Here is a 20,468-nt window from a genome sequence, read left to right on the forward strand (position 1 = left end):
AGTTACACAGAATATACATTCTTTGAGACTAGAAACACAATGACAAAAGCACAAGTAACCACTTTGAATCATGAAATTAAAATAATAATTGAAAGTTGAAATAGATTCACAAGTTTAAGCAAAAATACATTTGTTCATAGAACCAAAAATAATACAAAATGGTTGTGCAAAATAATCTTGGAAAAATTAAAATTGTGAGTGAACTATTTTATTGAAGAGTTTATAAACACTAGAGAAGAAAAATATAAACAATTACATCAATGTTGTTTACTTATATAGGCATTATTTGTGAAATCAGAGACATAGTAAAACTTTAATACTATTCCTATTCTGTTTATCCAGTATTTATTTTTTAATTTAGCACAAAAATATGATAAAATTGATATTTTAATTTGACTTGGGGTCCATTAAATTTAATTATTTAAATAAGTCCTAAAACGTGATTTTTTTTCCTAAGGCATGGGAAGGAACCCATGACATGACTTTGAATACTCTAGCAAATGTTCTACCTTCATTATATCTCCAGTCTTTAAGATCTTAACTATTAAACTTTAACTTGAAAATATTTAAGATCACTTAATTTACAGAAATAAAAGTCATATGAGTAGGATGTTCTTCTTAAGGATGCTATATATATCACTTTACTCAATATATTGGTGTCACTATTCAAACACTATGTTCTTTGCATGTAATATTTAGCAAATTAAGTTTCCATGGTCAAAATAGTTTAGTCTGTTTTCTGTAGACATTGAAAGATTAGACATTCAAATTTAACTATTCTAATAGGAATCTAGTATTATACCACTATCTTCAATGGAAGGAATGTAGAATTATCTCATTACCTTCATTTGAAATTGTCCAATAACTTACATTGAGAGTCAATGGGACATATTGATATATGTTGATATCCACCATATGTCGATTGTAACAACATCTCTTACATATCTGAAGAATGAATAAATGAGTTAATACTAAGAGAGTTAAAGTTAAATCCAGGTTCTATCTTAATGATGAGTTCTCAGACATCATTAGAGGCCAACATTGAAGTGTAGAAAAAAAGCCTCTACATGTATACTGCAACATCATTATATGAGTAGCTGCCTCCCACACAGCCCTCATAATGGGAACAGACATTTGTTCCAAGATAAAAATACTAATTGCCATGCAAATAGTTCACATTGATATTATTTAATGTCAAAGGAGAAAGTTTGTGTGCTGTTAGCTGAAATAGCACTCACAGCATGCCCAGTCACTCAGAATACAATTCTGTAGCAAGGTTATTAAATTTTAAAAAGTTGAAAATGATTCTGGAGGACACTTGCTAAAATTACCAGGAAAGAATTTCACATCGGATTGAGCCACCTACACCTTAAGAAAAAAAAAAAAGGCAGAAGGCAGTTAGAGTTCATTCCTACAACGCAAGTCTTTTTTTTTTTTTTTTTTTTTCTCAAATTTTTATTGTCAAACTGATGTACAGAGAGGTTACAGTATCATACGTTGGGCATTGGATACATTTCTTGTACTGTTTGTTACCTTGTCCCTCATGCCCCCCTCCCTCCCCCCTTCCCCCCCCCCCCAGTGTTCAGTTCACTTACACCAGACAGTTTTGCAAGTATTGCTTTTGTCGTTATTTCTCTTTTTTTACCCTGTGTCTCTCAAATTTGGTATTCCCTTTCAATTTCCTACTTCCAATACCAGTAAACACGGTTTCCAATATACTCAGATAAGATTACAGAGATAGTGTAGGTACAACCATAGGAAGGTGATACAAGAGCATCATCAATAATAGAAACTACACATACACCTAGGACGTTGAAAGTAGTTACAACTGTGATATATCAATTGTTTCCATAACATGGAGTTCATTTCACTTAGCATCATCTTATGTGTTCCTAAGGGTATAGCTATTGGGCCTTGTGAACCTCTGCTATGGCTTGCCTAAACCTGTACTAATTATTCCCAATAAGGGAGGCCATAGAGTCCATGTTTCTTTGGGTCTGGCTCACTTCACTTAGTATAACTTTTTCCAAGTCCTTCCATTTCCTTACAAATGGAACAATGTCATTCTTTCTGATAGAGGCATAAAATTCCATTGTGTATATGTACCACATTTTCCTGATCCATTCATCTATGGAGGGGCATCTGGGTTGGTTCCAGATTCTCGCTATGACAAATTGTGCTGCGATGAACATTGTTGTGCTGGTGGCATTACTGTGATTTTGTTTGTGGGCTTTTGGATAGATACCCAACAGTGGGGCTGCTGGGTCATAGGGGAGTTCTATATTGAGCCTTCTGAGGAATCTCCATACTGCTTGCCAGAGTGGCTGAACCAGTTTACATTCCCACCAACAATGAAGTAGGGTTCCCTTTTGGCCACATCCCCTCCAACAATTGTTATTATTAGTTTTCTTGATATATGACATTCTTGCTGGGGTGAGATGGAATCTCAATGTTGTTTTGATTTGCATTTCCTTTATGGCCAGTGATGTAGAGCATTTTTTCATATGTCTATTGGCCATTCTCATTTCCTCATCAGAGAAGTTTCTTTGTAAGTCTTTAGCCCACTTGTTGAGGGGGCTATTGGTTCTTTGCGGTTTTGTTTTGGAAGAAGGTAATTTTTTTAGTTCTGCATATATTTTAGAGATGAGGCCTTTGTCTGTTGAATGTCCGGTAAAGATCTTCTCCCAGTCTGTGGGCTTTCTGTTTATCTTGAGAGCTATGTCCTTTGCCATGCAGAAGCTCTGCAGTTTAATGCAGTCCCATTTGTCCAACTTTTCTTTGATTTGTAGCCTTTCAGGGTCTTTGTTAAGGAAGTTCTGTCCTGTGCCAAGGAGCCCGAGTGTTTCTCCTACTCCTTCCTTTAGTGTTTTCAGGGTGCCTGTTTTGATTTCAAGGTCTTTAATCCATTTGGAGTTTATTTTGGTGCAGGGTGATATATAAGGATCTAGTTTTAGTTTGTTGCATGTGTACAACGCAAGTCTTTATCAAAGAAAATGGCCAACCAGGCACCAATGGCTCATGCCTGTAATCGTAGGAATTCAGGAGGCTGGGATCTGAAGATGGAAGTTCAAAAACAAACCAGAAAGGAAACTCTGTGAGACCCTTATCTCCAATTAATCACAAAATAAGCCAGAAGTGGAGCTATGAGCAAGTGACAAAGTCCTAGAAATGAGCATAAAATCTCAGAAACAGTATCAGGGCCATGATTTTAGGTGGCCCCAGGATTGGCTTTTGTGCAGGCACAGGCATGCTTGTTATTCTGCTGGCTACTGTTATTTGTGTTTTATGTATAGGACGTATTGTTTATGACTAACATCATGCTTTATGAGTGAGAAAGCAGGAAGATACACAGAAAATTGCAAGTTGTGTCCAATATCACACAGGATTTAAATCTACTGTTCCAAACTACAAATAAAGCATACTATTTGGAAAATCATCTTGTGTGCAAGATGAGGCTAATTCAATTCCAGAACATTAAATTTATAAAATCAGTATGTTGAAATTTGTCAATATTTTATCTTACTGAACCTCAGAAAAATAAATTATTTTATGTTCCTCATCCTTTGTCCATTTAACAAAATAAATGTTTAATTTGACACATGAGTCTGTACCAGACACCAAATGTATTGTGACCTTGATTTGGGGCACATGAACCTTCATAATCATATGAAATAATTTTTCTATTCATAAGAAATGATTTTCACCATTTATTCTGTGGTACTTTTTAATAGTAGTCTGAATTGGGACAAGGTATTCTCAAGGGATTTGTAGATCTATTCTATTTTAATCAATTCTATTTAATCAATGTATTATGCATAGTGTGTTGCTGACTTTATGTGCTCAGATTCTTATCCTTAATTATCAACTTAAAAAAAAAAACTCCAAAATTTTAACTCCCTGGTGTAGAGGAAGTATCTTTTTGTTGATCGTAGCATAGAAAAATGTCAACTCCAGTCCCTATCTCCCACTATAATATGGGATATATAATTTCCACTTGCAAAATGACGTATTTGAAAGGGCAAAACCCTATCTTTCCAATTATATTTTTAATCCAAACAGTTAAAGAGAAGGCAAGGCAAACCTCAAGCTGTCATCTAAAGTGGTTTCTGCACAGTCAGTTTTAGGATGTTCTAAAATAGGAACTGATTTCCACAGCGAGACACAACAAAGTCTAGTTTTATTTTAGATGCCACTGCAGGTGCTTTTGCTCTTGGGTTAAATTTAATTGCATTATGAAGAAATTAATTCATATTTATTCATGTTTTCAGCCACACTGGTTTATTGCATTTATGTCTAAAATATGTGATGCTAATATTTATATGGTTTACCATATTTGATTTTCTGAAGTGGCTTCAGAATCTGACTTTAACTTTGAAAATTCAGGAAGGCCACAGATTTCTGTCATGTTTCAAGCCATGGAATATGCTATGGTCAAAATCATTTCACATCTGTCTCAAGACTGGAAATACCTCTTTCCATTTGGTTCCTGCCTGCATTCCAATTATTTTCTTAAGATCTGTCTTTTTTGAACACACAAACCTTACAAAAACTTTACTTTGATAGCCATAGCCATTATTGTATGTATTAATTAGAACTAAACACCTTATTTTCTATTTTTAACCTAAAAATATTCAATATAGCTTTAAGGAAAGTAAACTTTTTTAAATACATACAGACAAGACTCAAGATATGTATTACAATTGTGATTGTTCATTCTAGCTTTGTAGTTCAGAAGTTTTTTAATAATTTATTTTTGTTGGACTTGTGTTACTACGTAAGCTGTTCTAAAAATACATCTTAAGTTCTCAAATATCAAATGTAAATGAAAAGGATTTATTAAGTGTGATTTTTTCTGTCACTTTTCTTAGGAAGTTCTAACATGTATGCAAGCAGTATACCCAACAAGTTGTAATACTTGTTCTCCAATAGTATGAGAAAATTGAAAATTTTGTCTCATGAAGAAGAGAAAACATATGTAAGGATGATATGGACAATGGAGGACGGCTATGTAAAAGTAACTGAAAAGTAGCATGGAACAATGCAAGGCAAATTTTAGATCTACGTGAGAAATTGCAGCAAAGTGAATGACTCTGTTCACTCTCTCTCCATGTTCCTGTCTTCTATGCAAGATCTATTATCAGAAAATATTAACTTCATGATACCTTTCAAACCATGTAAGCAGTTATTAAAAATACACACACGCGCGCACACACACACACATAGACACACACACACACACACACACACACACACACACACACACACACAGATTTATATTTGAGTCTCATTAGCAATGGTTGTATTACTTCACCAAATTTGGGCCATGACCATACTTCAGTAGATGTGGGTCCTACTTTTTCCTTGATATTGGTATTTCAGTGAATTCCTCCAAGACAACATAAGAGTAGCACAGATACGTCTCACCAGAAAACTCACTGTAATTCCAAGAAGAAGGAATATGTCATGGACATACAAGATATTCAATATTTGAATATTTTTAAAATTTTTTAAATTCTTAGCTGAACCCTAGTATATTCTCACTTTTGGGGTGTAAGTATAATTTTAAACCCTGCTGTAAAGTAGGTTTTTGGTGGATAATTTTCATTATAGAGAAACTAGGTCAAAATGACAAGTATCTGTTTATGAAACTAAAATGCAACTTCATTATTTGTTACCAAGTCCTAAGTACTATTGAACTTAAATAGAGTGCAATGACTATTGGTGGACAGTTTCAATTGGCAAATGATCTTTAATTTCTTACAACATACACATGTATAATGCCCATGCTTTTTAAGAACCATCACTTTATAGGCCTTGCTAAGAGTATCTCTATGCCAAAAAATTCCTAAGTTTTTTAAAGATTAATTTTCAGTAAAATAAAATCGTGCTCAATAAATCATAGGGATATATTACCATTTCCATCCCCCAAAATGTTTATAGATTAATTCATTAATATTTTTTCAAATTCTAATATCTTGACTTAGTCTGACTTGTAATTTCATTTCCTAGATGTATCTCAATAACTAAGTAATATGTTTTTGTTCTATAGAGAGGAAAGTTTCAGACTGGGGTCATCATTTTTGTGTGGGTTCCTGAATTCATTTACTCAATTAACATTTGGACACATATTTTGTGCTATTCATCCAAGATACCTTCTCTATATTACAACAGAAGAGTCAAAATTTCTGACTTAAAAATGATGTCAAAATATGGGACAAGGCAGAAAAATGAAATAGTATAATGTGTCTTGACAAGAAATGACATTTTGCAAACACTAAATAGAACATTATAAAATAACAATATTTTTAGAAGCCCCAAGTCATTAAATCCACATTGCCTAATTTTTCATGATTTGATGTAATTTGCTTCTTTGGTTCCCAAGGAACATCATGTACACTGAATAATGCAATGATTATGTTTAAAGGGGGATGTATTTAAAAGGTAGTCTTTGTCAAAGGAAGAACTACAATAGAAGAGTGTTTCACAGTGGTAATGGGTTGCCAGCTTAATGTGTAGCAATGCCAAAGTCCTTATTGCCAAGTACACATTCACTAATTTACAAACATTTTTTCACATTCATAACAAACAGTTATCAGTTTTATAGTATTTCTGGCATTGGAAAAAAATCAGTTGGGAATTCAGGCTTTCCATGCATCTGAAGCAAACACTGAATTCAAGCAACTGGACAAAACAAAAACAAACAAACAAACAAACATGAAGCCAAAAAGAGATCCTTGAAATTCCATACTTAATTATTCTGAGGGGAATAGATAAACTCTCTATCTCTTTCTCTGTCTCTGTCTCTTTCTCTCTCTCTCTCTTGCGTATGCAAACACTAAGAAATATCACATCATTTATTAAAATGTATTCCATATTGATACGTATTTTTCATTTCAATACTATTCAGTTGTAAAAACTTGACTAAAATATAAAATTATTTTTAAATTTTTCTTTAGCATTTTATTGTCAAAGTAGTGCAAGGAGGGGTTACAATTACATACATAAGTCAGTGAGTACATTTCTTATGTAACTTAAAAAATTATAGCATAGATTCTTTGGGAACTAACACATAATCATATCAGATAATCATACAATAATTTTAACTTGTCATCTTGCCTTTAAAATTTAAATACACATATATAAGGTTTATATATTTGAATTAAAAGGTATATAGTATGTTATTGCCTACGCTTTTTGTTTTGTTTTGTTATAATTATGGGGTTGAATTCAGTCCCAGGAACTCTTCTTCTTGAGCTTTTCTTCTCAAGGCTAAAGCTCTACCCCTTTGAGTCACACCTCTACTTCTGGTTTTCTGATAATTAATTGGACATAAGAGTCTCATGTACTTGTCTGCCTACATTTACTTCCAATCTCAATCTTCAGATCTCAGCCTCCTGGGTATCTTGGATTACAGGAGTTAGCCACCATCAACTGGTTTATATGTTTTTCTTTTAATGAAATGAATATTTTATTTGTTTATTTATTTTTAAGGGAGAAAACAGCAATATCATGTTTTAATTAATGCATTGAAACAAAAAATATTTATAATAAAAATACAAATACTTATGGTGAGTTATAGATATACCAAACAGAAAAAACAAGGATATTTCTTGTATTATTTATGACATGGAATTGCCAAAAGTAGTATTTAATGTAGATTTTAAGAACTGACCATATTTCCTTCTTTTCAGAATAGTTTAGAACTAACCTATAGGAAAATACAACCAATCAATCTTTCACAGCCCTTTATAATCTAAAAACCATTCAGAATTATTTTTTAATGTTTACTACTATTAAGTAGTTGTACAAAGAGGTTTAAATGCAATCTATCAATTTATAAGTGTAGTGACTCTTGATCAATATCACCCCTTTTATAATTCTCCCCCATTTCTCCCAATCCCATCCTTTCCCTCAACTTCCCTAGATCCAAAACACTACAGGTCCTTTAACTTTTTCCATCCAATTTTCTGCAGATGTACAAACACATCCCCAAGTATATGCACATTTTTGTCTCCTTCTCTCTGCTATATAACTTTTCAGAAGCAAGTAATAGTTTAAAATATCCTATGAGAGATCTGCAGTGATGTCGTACTTCTACACATATTTTATGAAGTTGACTCTGTAAAGAATATTTTACATAAGGTGAATTATAAATGATATCCATAGACTATGGAAAGGAGACTTTTGTTTCTTTTTTTTTTAATTAAATTTTATTGACAAGGTGATGTGCAGTGGGGGTACAGTTACATAATAACTTAGTGAGTACATTTCTTCTCATATTTGTTACACCTTTCCTTATTTTTTCTTTCCCTTCCCTAGTTCAGGTAAGGATAAATACAATATCCAGTGTATTTAAATAAAAAACAGTAACCATGTGGGGTACAGCAAAGGAAATTCACCTAGAACATTAAATGTAATGACAACAATAGAATCCTCCTGTGTCCTTCTCTTGGAGTTCTTTTTGCTTATCCTCCTCTTATGTAATCATGTGTAAATAGCTGTTTAGCTATTGTGATCCTCTGATAGGTCTATCCTAGACCATTTTATGTCTGTTTAGTAGTTGTTTGGTTTTAGATACATAATGTAAATCGCTGACCCAAACATGAAAATATCATTTGAAAATAAGTTTGTTATTTTGCAGACCTGGTCTCTACTGTTACCCCCCCTCCCCCCAACAGTCATATATCAAGGAGACTGTGCGCCTTTGTTCTCTGTATTCTAGGCTTGTCTCGCTCAATATTATTTGTTCAAGCTCTGACCATTTCCCTGAAAATACCAATATTTTATCATTTCTAATCTCTATGTAGTATTCCATTGTGGACTGATACCACATTTTTTTTTATCTATTCATCTATAGTGGGGCATCTGGGTTGTTTCTGGGTGTGTTTGGCTATTGTGAATTGGGCAGCAAGAAAGATGGATGTGCAGATGTCTTTTTTTTTTTATCCTGAGACCTGTTGTTCAGGTTAGATGCCTAGGAGTGGTATGGCTGGGTCATAGGTTATGGTTATGCTGAGCTTTTTGAGGAACCTCCATACTGTTCTCCAAAGTGGTTGTACTAGTTGGCACTCCCACCAACAGTGGAGAAGGGTTCCCCTTTCCCTGCATCCCCTCCAGCATTTGTTGTTGCCTAAGTTGAGAGTATAGGCCATTCTAACTGGAGTGAGGTGGTATCTCAGGGTTGTTTTTATTTGCACTTCCTTTACTGCCAGGGACATTGAACATTTCCTCATATGTTTCTTTGGCATTTTTATTTCTTCTTCTGTGAAGTCTCTCTTTAGCTCCTTTGCCCATTAAATAATTCATTTACTGGTTTGGAGGGGGCTAGTTTCTTGAGTTCTGTGTAGATGACAGATATTAGGCCTTTGTCTGTTGCTGTGCCGGTGAGGATCTGGAAAGGAGACTTTATAAGTAATGCAGCAAATGGGAGCCTGTGTTGAAGGAATGACAAAAGGATAAAGGCTTTTAAAGAAAGTAACCAAGATAATAAGATTTTTAAATACATGTGGAATCTTGAAGTGGGAAATTAGCGGTTGTATGACCATCCCAGGAATAGTCCTGAGATATTATCTCAAATAAATGTGGACAAGGTTATGCACAGATAATTTCAGCTGTTGGAAGATCACAGTCTAAAATTAGAATGATTAAAAAAGACAAGACATTAACTGGGATAAAAAGGAAAGAACCTCTAGTAACACCAAATATTAAAAAAAAAGAATGAGAAAAAGGAATATTTAGCATACATGCCTTAGGGATATTTTGATGAAAAGTAAAATGAAAAATTATCAGAAATTACTGTGTTAAGTGAAAGAATTCAGAGAAGGACCACCCTACACATTTCTGTCATGAGGGAAAAGTAGACTTTAAGAAAATAATGACAAAATTGTGCAATGAGGATTGTTTGAAGGCAGAAACCATTATTGGAGGCAAAGGTAAAATTTGATGGTGAAAGGTTTGATGGAAGTGTTTTATACATGTATGAAAATAGAAAATGAAAGTCATTGGAATAGTTCCTAAAATAAGAGGAGGAGTAAAAAAGTTTAATAGAGTAGCAAATTTGATCAACACATTTTTATGTATGTAATGGAACTATCAAATTATAATGATTTAAGCAACTAATGTATGCCAGTAAATATATTAAAGAATACTACAATAAAAATTTAGTCTTCTAAAAATGCAGATGCTTTAATGTGTCTGTGCCACTATTTGGTAGATGGAACATTAAAAAGTAATAATAAATAGAAGATGGCAAACCTACAGACAATGGTGGAAACAAATGCATGAGTTTAGAGGTGATTGTTCAGAATCTAGCATGCATTACTGATTTGCAGACGCTATCTAACAAATTCACAATCATAAGGATAATAAATAGAAGTTAAAAATAAGGTTAAGTAACAAGTATCTTCAAAATCAATATTCTAATACATGGGCACTTTAGTTGGAAAATGAGAACACTGTTTTACATTGCAGATTTAACTTTGTTTTTAATGAATTCATTAGACTTTACATCATGAAGATCTCATCTGTGAACCAAACATAGTAATGTTGCTGATTTATTTAAGGAAATTACAGTTTCTCACTTCTTATCATAAAACTATATTTCTTTCCCCAGAATAAAAGCTTGAAAAACAAACTCTTGTCTGGGAGTAAGCTATGTGGAATTCATGCAGAAGAGGTGAGTAAAATTTATCTTTTTAGCTTCAACTTGATTAAAAGCAGTGCTCATAGGAATGCTTACTTTCCTCCACCTCTCTCTTCCTCCCTTCCCTCTTCCCCTCTCCTTTTCCCTCTTCCTCCCTCTCTCCATCCATCACCCCCTCTCTGTTTCTAGTCACAATTGTGTTTAAACTCTAGAACTTATGTTTGTCTGGAAGGTATTTAAACTGTTGAGCCATGCCTCCTATCTTTTGGAGACGGATTATTTTTGTGTTTCTCAATTTCTGGTCTAGATTGTCACCATTGTTGAGTTAGACAGGAAGAACTCATAGGTTCTTGTCTTACTAAAGAATGAATTCAGGACAGAAGACACAGGGGAATGAATTTTAATGAATTTGAGATTATTTGATAAGCTAAATTAGAGAAGTCAGTAAAACACATTGTGCAACAAACACTCAGGTCCTAGGGTTCAGATAAATGAGATATTTTATTTTATGAACACTTTTTCCAAGTGTAAAGGGATTACCTTAGATGGGGTTGCTGAGAAAGGAGATAACCGTACCATACAAGGTCAATTTGTATCTAAAATGCACATTTGTCAGGTTGTTCTTAGCTACGGTCACAATTGCTTATGTATTAATGAGGTCTTGTCTGACATTTGTACAGACTTTTCAGGATTTCTGCAGAAAAGGACCAAAAAATAATAATAGAGTTAGAGATTTTCAGAACTAATACAGTGATAGAAAGGGTCACAGAGGTGTTAAGAAGATTAGAGGAGTCGTGGTGCCTTATTACTTTGCTCTTCTCCTGTTGTCTGTCATTTTCTGGCAGCTGCTGCTTGGCTTTACCTTATTTCTTTGAGTAAATGTGTCTCACTACCAAGGTGAATACCCGTGGTCTATAAACGAAGCAGAAAGGCAGGAGGTTTATTGATAATGAGAACAATATATTAAAAGTTTTCTAGAAGAAAAGTATACAGCTGCCTAAAAAACTCTATTGTCTTCTAAATATAGAACCACACCTATCATTTCTACATCCTAAGTGCTTTCACTAGTTGCTACCATCTTTCTTTAAGAGAGAAAGAGAGCATTGTGTGGCTGAGAACAAGCACTCCTCTTTCAATTCCAGGTAGGAAATAAGCTCATCCATCTCCAGATCCATTGCACTAGATTTGCCAGAACTAGCCCTATGTCTAGCCAATTTGTCCAGAAATTAAAAAGAGTTTTAGGAAAAAGTTCATGCTACCTGCCCAAATGAGAGAACACTCTCAAAAACTAGCACATGCACACAAATCATGATCACAAACCCCACCATCCAAGTCTAGTATATAAAGTAATTCCTTCAATAAAGTCTTTTCAGTAGTGGTGGATTTGAGATGAAAAGAAAATTTCTTTTTCTTTAAAGTATTTATTATCAAACTGAATTACAGGGAGGTGACAGTTTCATACATTAGGCATTGGATACATTTCTTGTACTGTTTGTTACCTCATCCCTCACTACCCCTCCACACTCCCCCTTTCCCTTCCCCCCCCCATGAGTTGTTCAGTTCATTTACACCAAACAGTTTTACAAGTATTGCTTTTGTAGTTGTTTGTCTTTTTTTACTGTGTGTCTCTCGATTTTGGTATGCCCTTTCAATTTCCTAGTTCTAATGCCATTATACATGGTTTCCAATATACTCAAATAAGATACAGAGATAGTGTAGGTACAACCACAGGAGGGTGATACAAGAAGATCATCAATAATAGAAGCTACAGTAACACATGGCACGTTGAAAGTAGTTACAACTGAGATATAACAATCATTTCCATAACATGGAGTTCATTTCACTTAGCATCATTTTATGTGTATACAAACGTATAGTTATAGGGCTCTTGTGATCCTCTGCTGTGACTTGCCTAAACCTGTGCTAATTATTCCCTATAAGAAAGACCATAGAGTCCATGTTTCTTTGGGTCTGGCTCACTTCACTTAGTAAAACTTTTTCCAAGTCCTTCCATTTTCTTACAAATGGGGCAATGTCATTCTTTCTGCTAGAGGCATAAAATTCCATTGTGTATATGTACCACATTTTCCTGATCCATTCATCTACTGAGGAGCATCTGGGTTGGTTCTAGATTCTAGCTATGACAAATTGTGCTGCGATGAACATTGTTGTGCTGTGGCTTTACTGTGATTATGTTTGTTGTCTTTTGGATAGATACCCAAAATTGGGGCTGCTGGGTCATAGGGGAGTTCTATGTTTAGCCTTCTGAGGAATCTCCATACTGCTTGCCAGAGTGGCTGAACCAGTTTACATTCCCACCAACAATAAGTAGGGTTCCCTTTTGGCTACATCCCCTCCAACATTTGTTATTGTTCGTTTTCTTGATATAGGACATTCCGACTGGGGTGAGATGGAATCTCAATGTTGTTTTGATTTGCATTTCTTTCATGGCCAGTGATGTAGAGCACTTTTTCATATATCTCTTGGCCTTTCTCATTTCCTCATCAGAGAAGTCTCTTTTTAAGTCTTTAGCCCACTTGATGAGGGAACTATTGGTTCTTTGCATTTTGTTTTGGAGGAAGGTAATTTTTTGAGTTCTGCATATATTTTAGCTATGAGTCCTTTGTCCATTGAATGGCCAGTAAAGATCTTCTCCCAGTCTGTGGGCTTTCTGTTTATCTTGTGAGCTAAGTCCTTTGGTCTGCAGAAGCTCTGCAGTTTGATGCAGTCCCATTTGTCCAACTTTTCTTTGATTTGTAGCCTTTCTGGGTCTTTTTTAAGGAAGCTCCGTCCTGCACCAAGGAGCCCAAATGATTCTCCTACTCCTTCCTTTAGTGTTCTCATGGTGTCTGTTTTGATTTCTAGGTCTTTGATCCATTTGGAATTGATTTTGGTGTAGGGTGATATATAAGATTCAAGTTTTAGTTTGTTGCACGTGTTGAACCAGTTTTGCAAGCACCATTTGTAAAAGAGGCTATATTTCTTGCAAACTATTGGTTTAGCTCCTTTATCAAAGATTATGTAGGCGTAGTTCTGTGGGTTCATTTCTGGGTCTCCAATTCTGTTCCATTGGTCTTCAGGCCTGTTCCGGTGCCAATACCAAGCTGTTTTTATTACTATAGCTTTCTGGATTGTTTCCTCTATTTCATTAAAAAATGGTGTTGGGATATTAATGGGTTTTGAAATGAATTTATAGATAGTCATTTGGAATATTGCCATTGTGATTATATTAATCCTCCTAATCCAGGAGTATGAGAGGTTTTTCCATTTCTTTAGTTCGGCCTTAATTTCATTTTCCATGTGTTTAAAGTTCTCATCATAGTAGTCTTTCACTTCTTTGGTTAAGGCTATTCCTAGGTATTTTATGTTTTTTGAGGGTATTAAAAAAGTAGTTACTTTCCTGATTTCAATCTTGGTCTTTGGGTCGTTAGCATAGAGAAAGGCCATTGATTTTTGAGGGTTTATTTTATATCCTGCAACTTTGCCAAAGTTTTGGATCAGATCTAATAGCCTGGGGGTACTTTAGGTACAGGATGGGGTTCTATGGGGTTCTTTAGGTACAGGATCATGTCATCTGCGAAGAGAGAAAGTTTAACTTCATCTTTTTCTATGTGGATCCCCTTTATGTTTTCTTCTTGCCTAATTGCTCTGGCTAGGAATTCTAGTACTATGTTGAAGAGCAGGGGAGAGAGTGGACATCCCTCTCTTTTTCCTGATTTTAAAGGGAATGGCATAGTTCTGTGCGTTCATTTCTGGGACTTCAATTCTGTTCCATTGGTCTTCAGGCCTGTTTTGGTGCCGATATCAAGCTTTTTTTTTTTTTTTTTTTTTTTATTACTATTGCCTTATAATACAGCTTGAAGTTGTGTATTGTAATTCCTCCAATACTGTTCTTTCTCCTTAGGATAGTTTTTGATATTCTAGGTCTTTTATTGTTCCATTTGAATTTTTGGATTGCTTCCTCTATTTCCTTAAAAAATGGTGTTGGGATATTAATTGGTATCGCATTGAATTTGTCGATAGCCTTTGGCAATATTGCCATTTTGATTATATTAATCCTCCCAATCCAGGAGCTTGGGTGTTTTTTCCATTTCCTTAGTTTTGACTTAATTTTGTTTTTCAAGCTTTTAAAGTCTCATCATAGAGGCATTTCACTTCTTTGGTTAAGGTTATTCGAGGTATTTTATGTTTTGGGGCTATTGCAAAAGGAGTTTCGTTCTTGATTTCAGCCTCGGTCTTCGGGTCGTTAGCATAGAGAAAGGCCATTGATTTCTGAGGGTTTTTTTTATCATGCAACTTTACCAAAGTTTTGGATCAGCTCTAGTAGCATGGGAGTAGACGCTACAGGGTCCTTTATGTATAGAATCATGTCATCTGCGAAGAGAGAAAGTTTAACTTCATCTTTTCCTATTTGGATCCCCTTTATATTTTCTTCTTGCCTAATTGCTCTGGCTAGGAATTCTAGTACTATGTTGAAGAGCAGGGGAGAGAGTGGACATCCCTGCCTTGTTCCTGATTTTAAAGGGAATGGCTTTAGTTTTTCACCATTTAGAGTTATGCTTGCTGTTGGTTTGTCATAAGCTGCCTTGATTATATCCAGAAATGTTCCCTGGAATCCCAGTTTTTTCCAGGGCTTTTAGCATAAATGGGTGCTGGATTTTGTCCAACACTTTTTCCGCATCTAGTGATAAAACCATGTGGTTCTTTACCTTGCTCTGGTTGATGTGGTGGATTACATTAATTGACTTGGGTATATTAAATAAACTTTGCTTCCCTGGGATGAATCCAGTTTGATCATGGTGTATGATTTTTTTGATGACCTGTTGAAGTTCATTGGCCAGAATATTTTTGAGAATTTTTGCGTCTATGTTCATGAGGGGAAACGGTCTATAGTCCGCTTTCCATGATTAGTCCCTGCCTGGCTTTGGGATGAGGAATACTGGCTTCATAGAACATGTCTGGTAGTAAAATTTCTCTTACAATTTCATTGAAGAGTTTGAGAAATAGTGGTGTGAGTTCTGTTTTGAAGGCCTTGTAGAATTCTGCAATTAATCCATCAGGACCTGGGCTTTTCTTGGATGGAAGATCATTTATTGCTGTTTCTATTTCAATACTAGATATGGGTCTGCTTAAAAGGTTTAAATCTTCATGGTTGAGTTTGGGGATATGAAATTTTTCTAGGAAATCACCCATTTCATCCAAGTTCTCTAATTTGTTGGCATAAAGGTTTGCAAAATAGTTCCTTATTGGGGCTGGGGATATGGCCTAGTGGCAAGAGTGCTTGCCCCGTATGTATGAGGCCCTGGGGTCAATTCCCCAGCAATACATATATAGAAAATGGCCAGAAGTGGCGCTGTGACTCAAGTGGCAGACCTCTAGCCTTGAGCAAAAAGAAGCCAGGAACAGTGCTCAGGCCCTGAGTCCAATTCCGAGGACTCGCCAAAAAAAAAAAAAAAAAAAAAAAAAATTCTTATTATTTTCTGAATTTCGGTTATTTCTGTGGTGATGTTACCTGTTTCATCTCTTATCTTGTTTATTTGAATGTGCTGCCTTCATTTGTTGGTCAGGTTTGCCAGGGGTCTGTTTATCTTGTTGATTTTTTCAAAGAACCAACTTCATGTTTTGTTGATTCTTTCCATTTTTTTTTCATCTCTAATAGATTTAACTCTGATTTGATTTTAATTATTTGCTTTCATCTATTGACTTGGGGTTTGGCATGTTGTTCTCTTTCAAGGAAATTAAGGTGCTTCCTTAAATTATTGAATTGCTGTTTCTCCAGTTTGTTGGTGTATACACTAAGAGATATAAATTTTCCTCTGAGTACTGCCTTTGCTGTGTCCCAAAGAGGCTAGTACTTTGTGTCCTCGTCTTGGTTGAATTCCTTAAACATTTGAATATCTGTTTTAATTTCTTCAATGACCCACTGATGGTTCAGCAGTGTGTTGTTTAGTCTCCTGAACTTAGTATATTCTGTGGTGGCTGTTTGAGTTGAGCTCTAATTTTATTCCATTGTAGTCTGAGAGAATGCAGGGAATAGTTTTGATGCTTCTGAATTTGTACAGATTTCCTTTGTGCCCTAAGATGTGATCTATTTTGGAGAATGCTCCATGTGCTGCTGAGAATAATGTGTATGCTGTTGTTGCAGGTTGGAATATTTTATAGATGTCTGTTAAGTCTAGTTGGTTTATGCAATTATTTTGTTCTGTGATTTCTTTGTTCAGTTTTGGGGGTGTTGGTCTGTCCAGAGGTGATATTGGAGTGATAAAGTTCCCACCTATCAATGTGTTTGGGTCTACGAGTGTTTTTAGAGCCAGTACTGTTTGTTTGATGATGTTGGGTGCACCTGCATGTGGTGTGTAGATATTTAGCATGGTTATATATTCCTGTAGAAGAGATCCCTTTACTAGTTTGTAGTAACCTTCTTTGTCTCTTCTTACCTTTTTAAATTTGAAGTTAATTTTGTCTGACATTAGGATTGCAACTCCAGCCTGCTTATGGGGGCCACTTGCTTGATAGATTTGATTCCAGCCTTTTACTTTTAGAAGATATTTACTTTTGCTAGATAGATGTGTCTCTTGGAGGCAGCAGAAAGATGGATCTTGGTTTTTGATCCAACTTATGAGCCCATGTCCTTTGATTGGAGATTTAAGTCCATTAATGTTGAGAGTTAAGATTGAGAGATGATCGTTTGTTCCTTTCATTATCACTATCTTATTAACAGCTGTGTCTTCCCATTTCTTGATCTGATGTTTAAAATTTAGGGGTCATTTCTCTGTCTGTATTGGGATATTGATTATTTTCCCTGTATAGTACACCTTTGAGGATTTTCTGTAAAGCTGGTTTGGTGGAGATATATTGATTCAGTTTTTTCTTAGTGTGGAAGACTTTTTTTTTTCCTTCAGCTATGAATGAGAGTTTGGCTGGGTACATTATTCTTGGTTGGTAGTTATTTTTATTTAGGGTTTGATATACCTCATTCCAGGCTCTCCTTGCTTTCATGGTCTCTGCTGAGAAGTCTGGGATAATTCTGATTGCTTGTCCTTTATATGTGATTGTTTTCTTCTCCCTAACAGCTTTAAGGATTATTTCCTTGTACTCTACTGATCCTGTTAGGATCACAATGTGTCAGTGGGATGTCCTATTCTGGTCTGGTCGGTTTGGGGTTCTAAATGCTTATTGTATCTGTATACGCCTATCCTTCTGGATATTTGGAATGTTCTCAGCTAATATTCTGTTAAATAGGTTGCCTATCCCATTAACTTCTTTCTCCAAGTTTTCCTCAATACCTATTATCCTTAAATTGGGCTTCCTGTTCATGTCTTGAATCTCTTGTAGAGTTCTGTTTTCTTGATTACACTGGATTTCTACTGACTTTTGATCTTTCTCCATATATTCTAAGGAATCTTCAGCTCCTGACATTTGATCCTCTGCTTCAATTAGTTGGGACTGTAGGCTAGCTACTTGATTTTTCCTTCTGACTGGTCTTTCCAGATGATTTCCATGTCATCTCTTAGGTCTTGCATGGACATCTTTACTTCATTAATTTGGTTTTGAGTGGCTTCTCTCAAATCTTTTACCTGAGTAGCTATCTTTTCATTTGACTCTTGAATTTCATTCATCTTCCTATTTGTTGAGGCCATGAAATCATCTTTTACTTTATGTAAGGATTGCTGTATTGATTCAAACTTTTCATTTTACATGTTTATCAGTAGACTTAGTAGAGCCTTTTTGGGTTCTCTTCTATGTCTTTGATTGACTGCTTTGTTTCCTGCTTGTTTTCAGAGGGAGAAAAGACTCCATTGTTTGCCATCTTTCTTGTTTTTCTTCTGCCCATTTGAATTGGGAATGCCAATGTACAAGCACTTGTTAACGCCATTTAAGACCCAAAGGAGACCTTACCAAGCACTGTTGTGTAAATCTTATATGTTCACAATTATATAAAAATACCCTGTATACCTGTGTACAAAATTAGATTTGGTGTTCCTAAAGAATACAGTTTCAATATAACAACTAATCCTGGGCCCTGCATTCAGTAGTTAATTTTTTTACTGTTACAACCCTATGAGCAATTCTTTTTCTTATATTAAGTTCTTTTAGGAGTGCCTTTCTCTATGACTTCTTTGATTCACTCAGATTAAGCAGGGATACCCTCTATCCAATAACCAGGAGTCAATGGAACCTGGAGGTCCTGGCAGAAAGTAGGAGCGAAAGTTAGAGGTAGTAAAGACAATAGAGTAAAATGTATTGGGGGGTGGCGGGGTGATGATTTTGGTTTAGTTTCAGTGACGTGGAAATGTGGAGAAGAGTAGAATCAGTAGAAAGAACAAGATAAAAATGATAGACAATGGAGAGTTAGCAGAAAAGAGTTCAGGTGTTATTCATAGGAAAGTAATTTTTAACGAAAGAGAACGCAAAGAGAGAAATAAAGAAAAAATACTGGGAGACAGATGCACAAAACAGAGAAAATTTATTTTAAAAATAAAATAAAAAATAAAAAGGAAACAAATGGTGCTGGCGAACATGGTTCAACACATGCAACAAACTAAAACTAGATCCTTATATATCACACTGCACCAAAATCAATTCCAAATGGATCAAAGACCTCGATATCAAAACAGACAACTTGAAAACACTAAAGGAAGGAGTAGGAGAATCACTTGGGATCCTTGGTGCAGGACGCAACTTCCTTAACAAAGACGCAGAAAGGCTAAAAATCAAAGAAATGTTAGACAAATGGGACTGCATCAAACTGCAGAGCTTCTGCAGGCCAAAGACATAGCTTGCAAGATAAACAGAAAGCCCACAGACTGGGAAAAGATCTTTACTGGCCATTCAATGGACAAATGACTCATAGCTAAAATATATGCAGAACTCAAAAAATTACCTTTCTCCAAAACAAAACGGCAAAGAACCAATAGCCCCCTCATCAAGTGGGCTAAAGACTTACAAAGATAATTCTCTGATGAGGAAATGAGAGTGGCCAAGAGATATGAAAAAGTGCTCTATATCACTGGCCATGAAAGAAATGCAAATCAAAACAACATTGAGATTCCATCTCACCCCAGTAAGAATGTCATATATCAAGAAAACTAACAATAACCATTGTTGGAAGGGATGTGGCTGAAAGGGAACCCTACTTCATTGTTGGTGGGAATGTAAACTGGTTCAGCCACTCTGGCAAGCAGTATGGAGATTCCTTAGAATGCTAAATATAGAACTCCCCTATGACCCAGCAACCCCACTTCTGGGTATCTGTCTAAAAAACCACAAACATAATCACAGTAGTGCCACCAGCACAACAATGTTCATCACAGCACAGTTTGTCATAGCTAGAATCTGGAACCAACCCAGATGCCCCTCAGTAGATGAATGGATCAGGAAAATGTGGTACATATACACAATGGAATTTTATGCCTCTAGCAGAAAGAATGACATTGCCCCATTGGTAAGGAAATGGAAGGACTTAGAAAAAATAATACTAAGTGAAGGGAGCCAGACCCAAAGAAACATCGACGCTATGGTTTCCCTCACTGGGAATAATTAGCACAGGTTTAGGCAAGTCACAGCAGAGGATCACAGGAGCCCAAAGCTATACCCTTATGATCACATAAGATGATGCTAAGTGAAATTAACTCCATGTTATGGAAACGATTGTTATATCACAGTTGTAACTACTTTCTACCTCCCATGTGTGTCTGTAGCTTCTACTACAGATGATGTTCTTGTATCACCTTTCTGTGGTTGTATCTACACTATCTCTGCAATCTTATCTGAGTATATTGGAAACTGTCTATACTGGTATTAGAACTAGGAAATTGTAAGGGAA

General features: G+C 35.5%; 1 protein-coding gene across 1 annotated transcript in view; it reads left to right on the forward strand.

Annotated features, from left to right (window-relative positions):
* Positions 1–20,468, forward strand: part of Luzp2 (leucine zipper protein 2) — a 344,929-nt gene that overhangs the window by 220,042 nt on the left and 104,419 nt on the right. The window contains exon 6 of the mRNA XM_048360954.1: positions 10,613–10,675. Coding sequence (XP_048216911.1) covers positions 10,613–10,675 — 63 coding nt within the window. The remainder of the gene's footprint in view (positions 1–10,612; positions 10,676–20,468) is intronic.

The sequence above is a fragment of the Perognathus longimembris genome, chromosome 13 (genome assembly GCF_023159225.1).
Source record: "Perognathus longimembris pacificus isolate PPM17 chromosome 13, ASM2315922v1, whole genome shotgun sequence".
Lineage (NCBI taxonomy): Eukaryota > Metazoa > Chordata > Mammalia > Rodentia > Heteromyidae > Perognathus > Perognathus longimembris.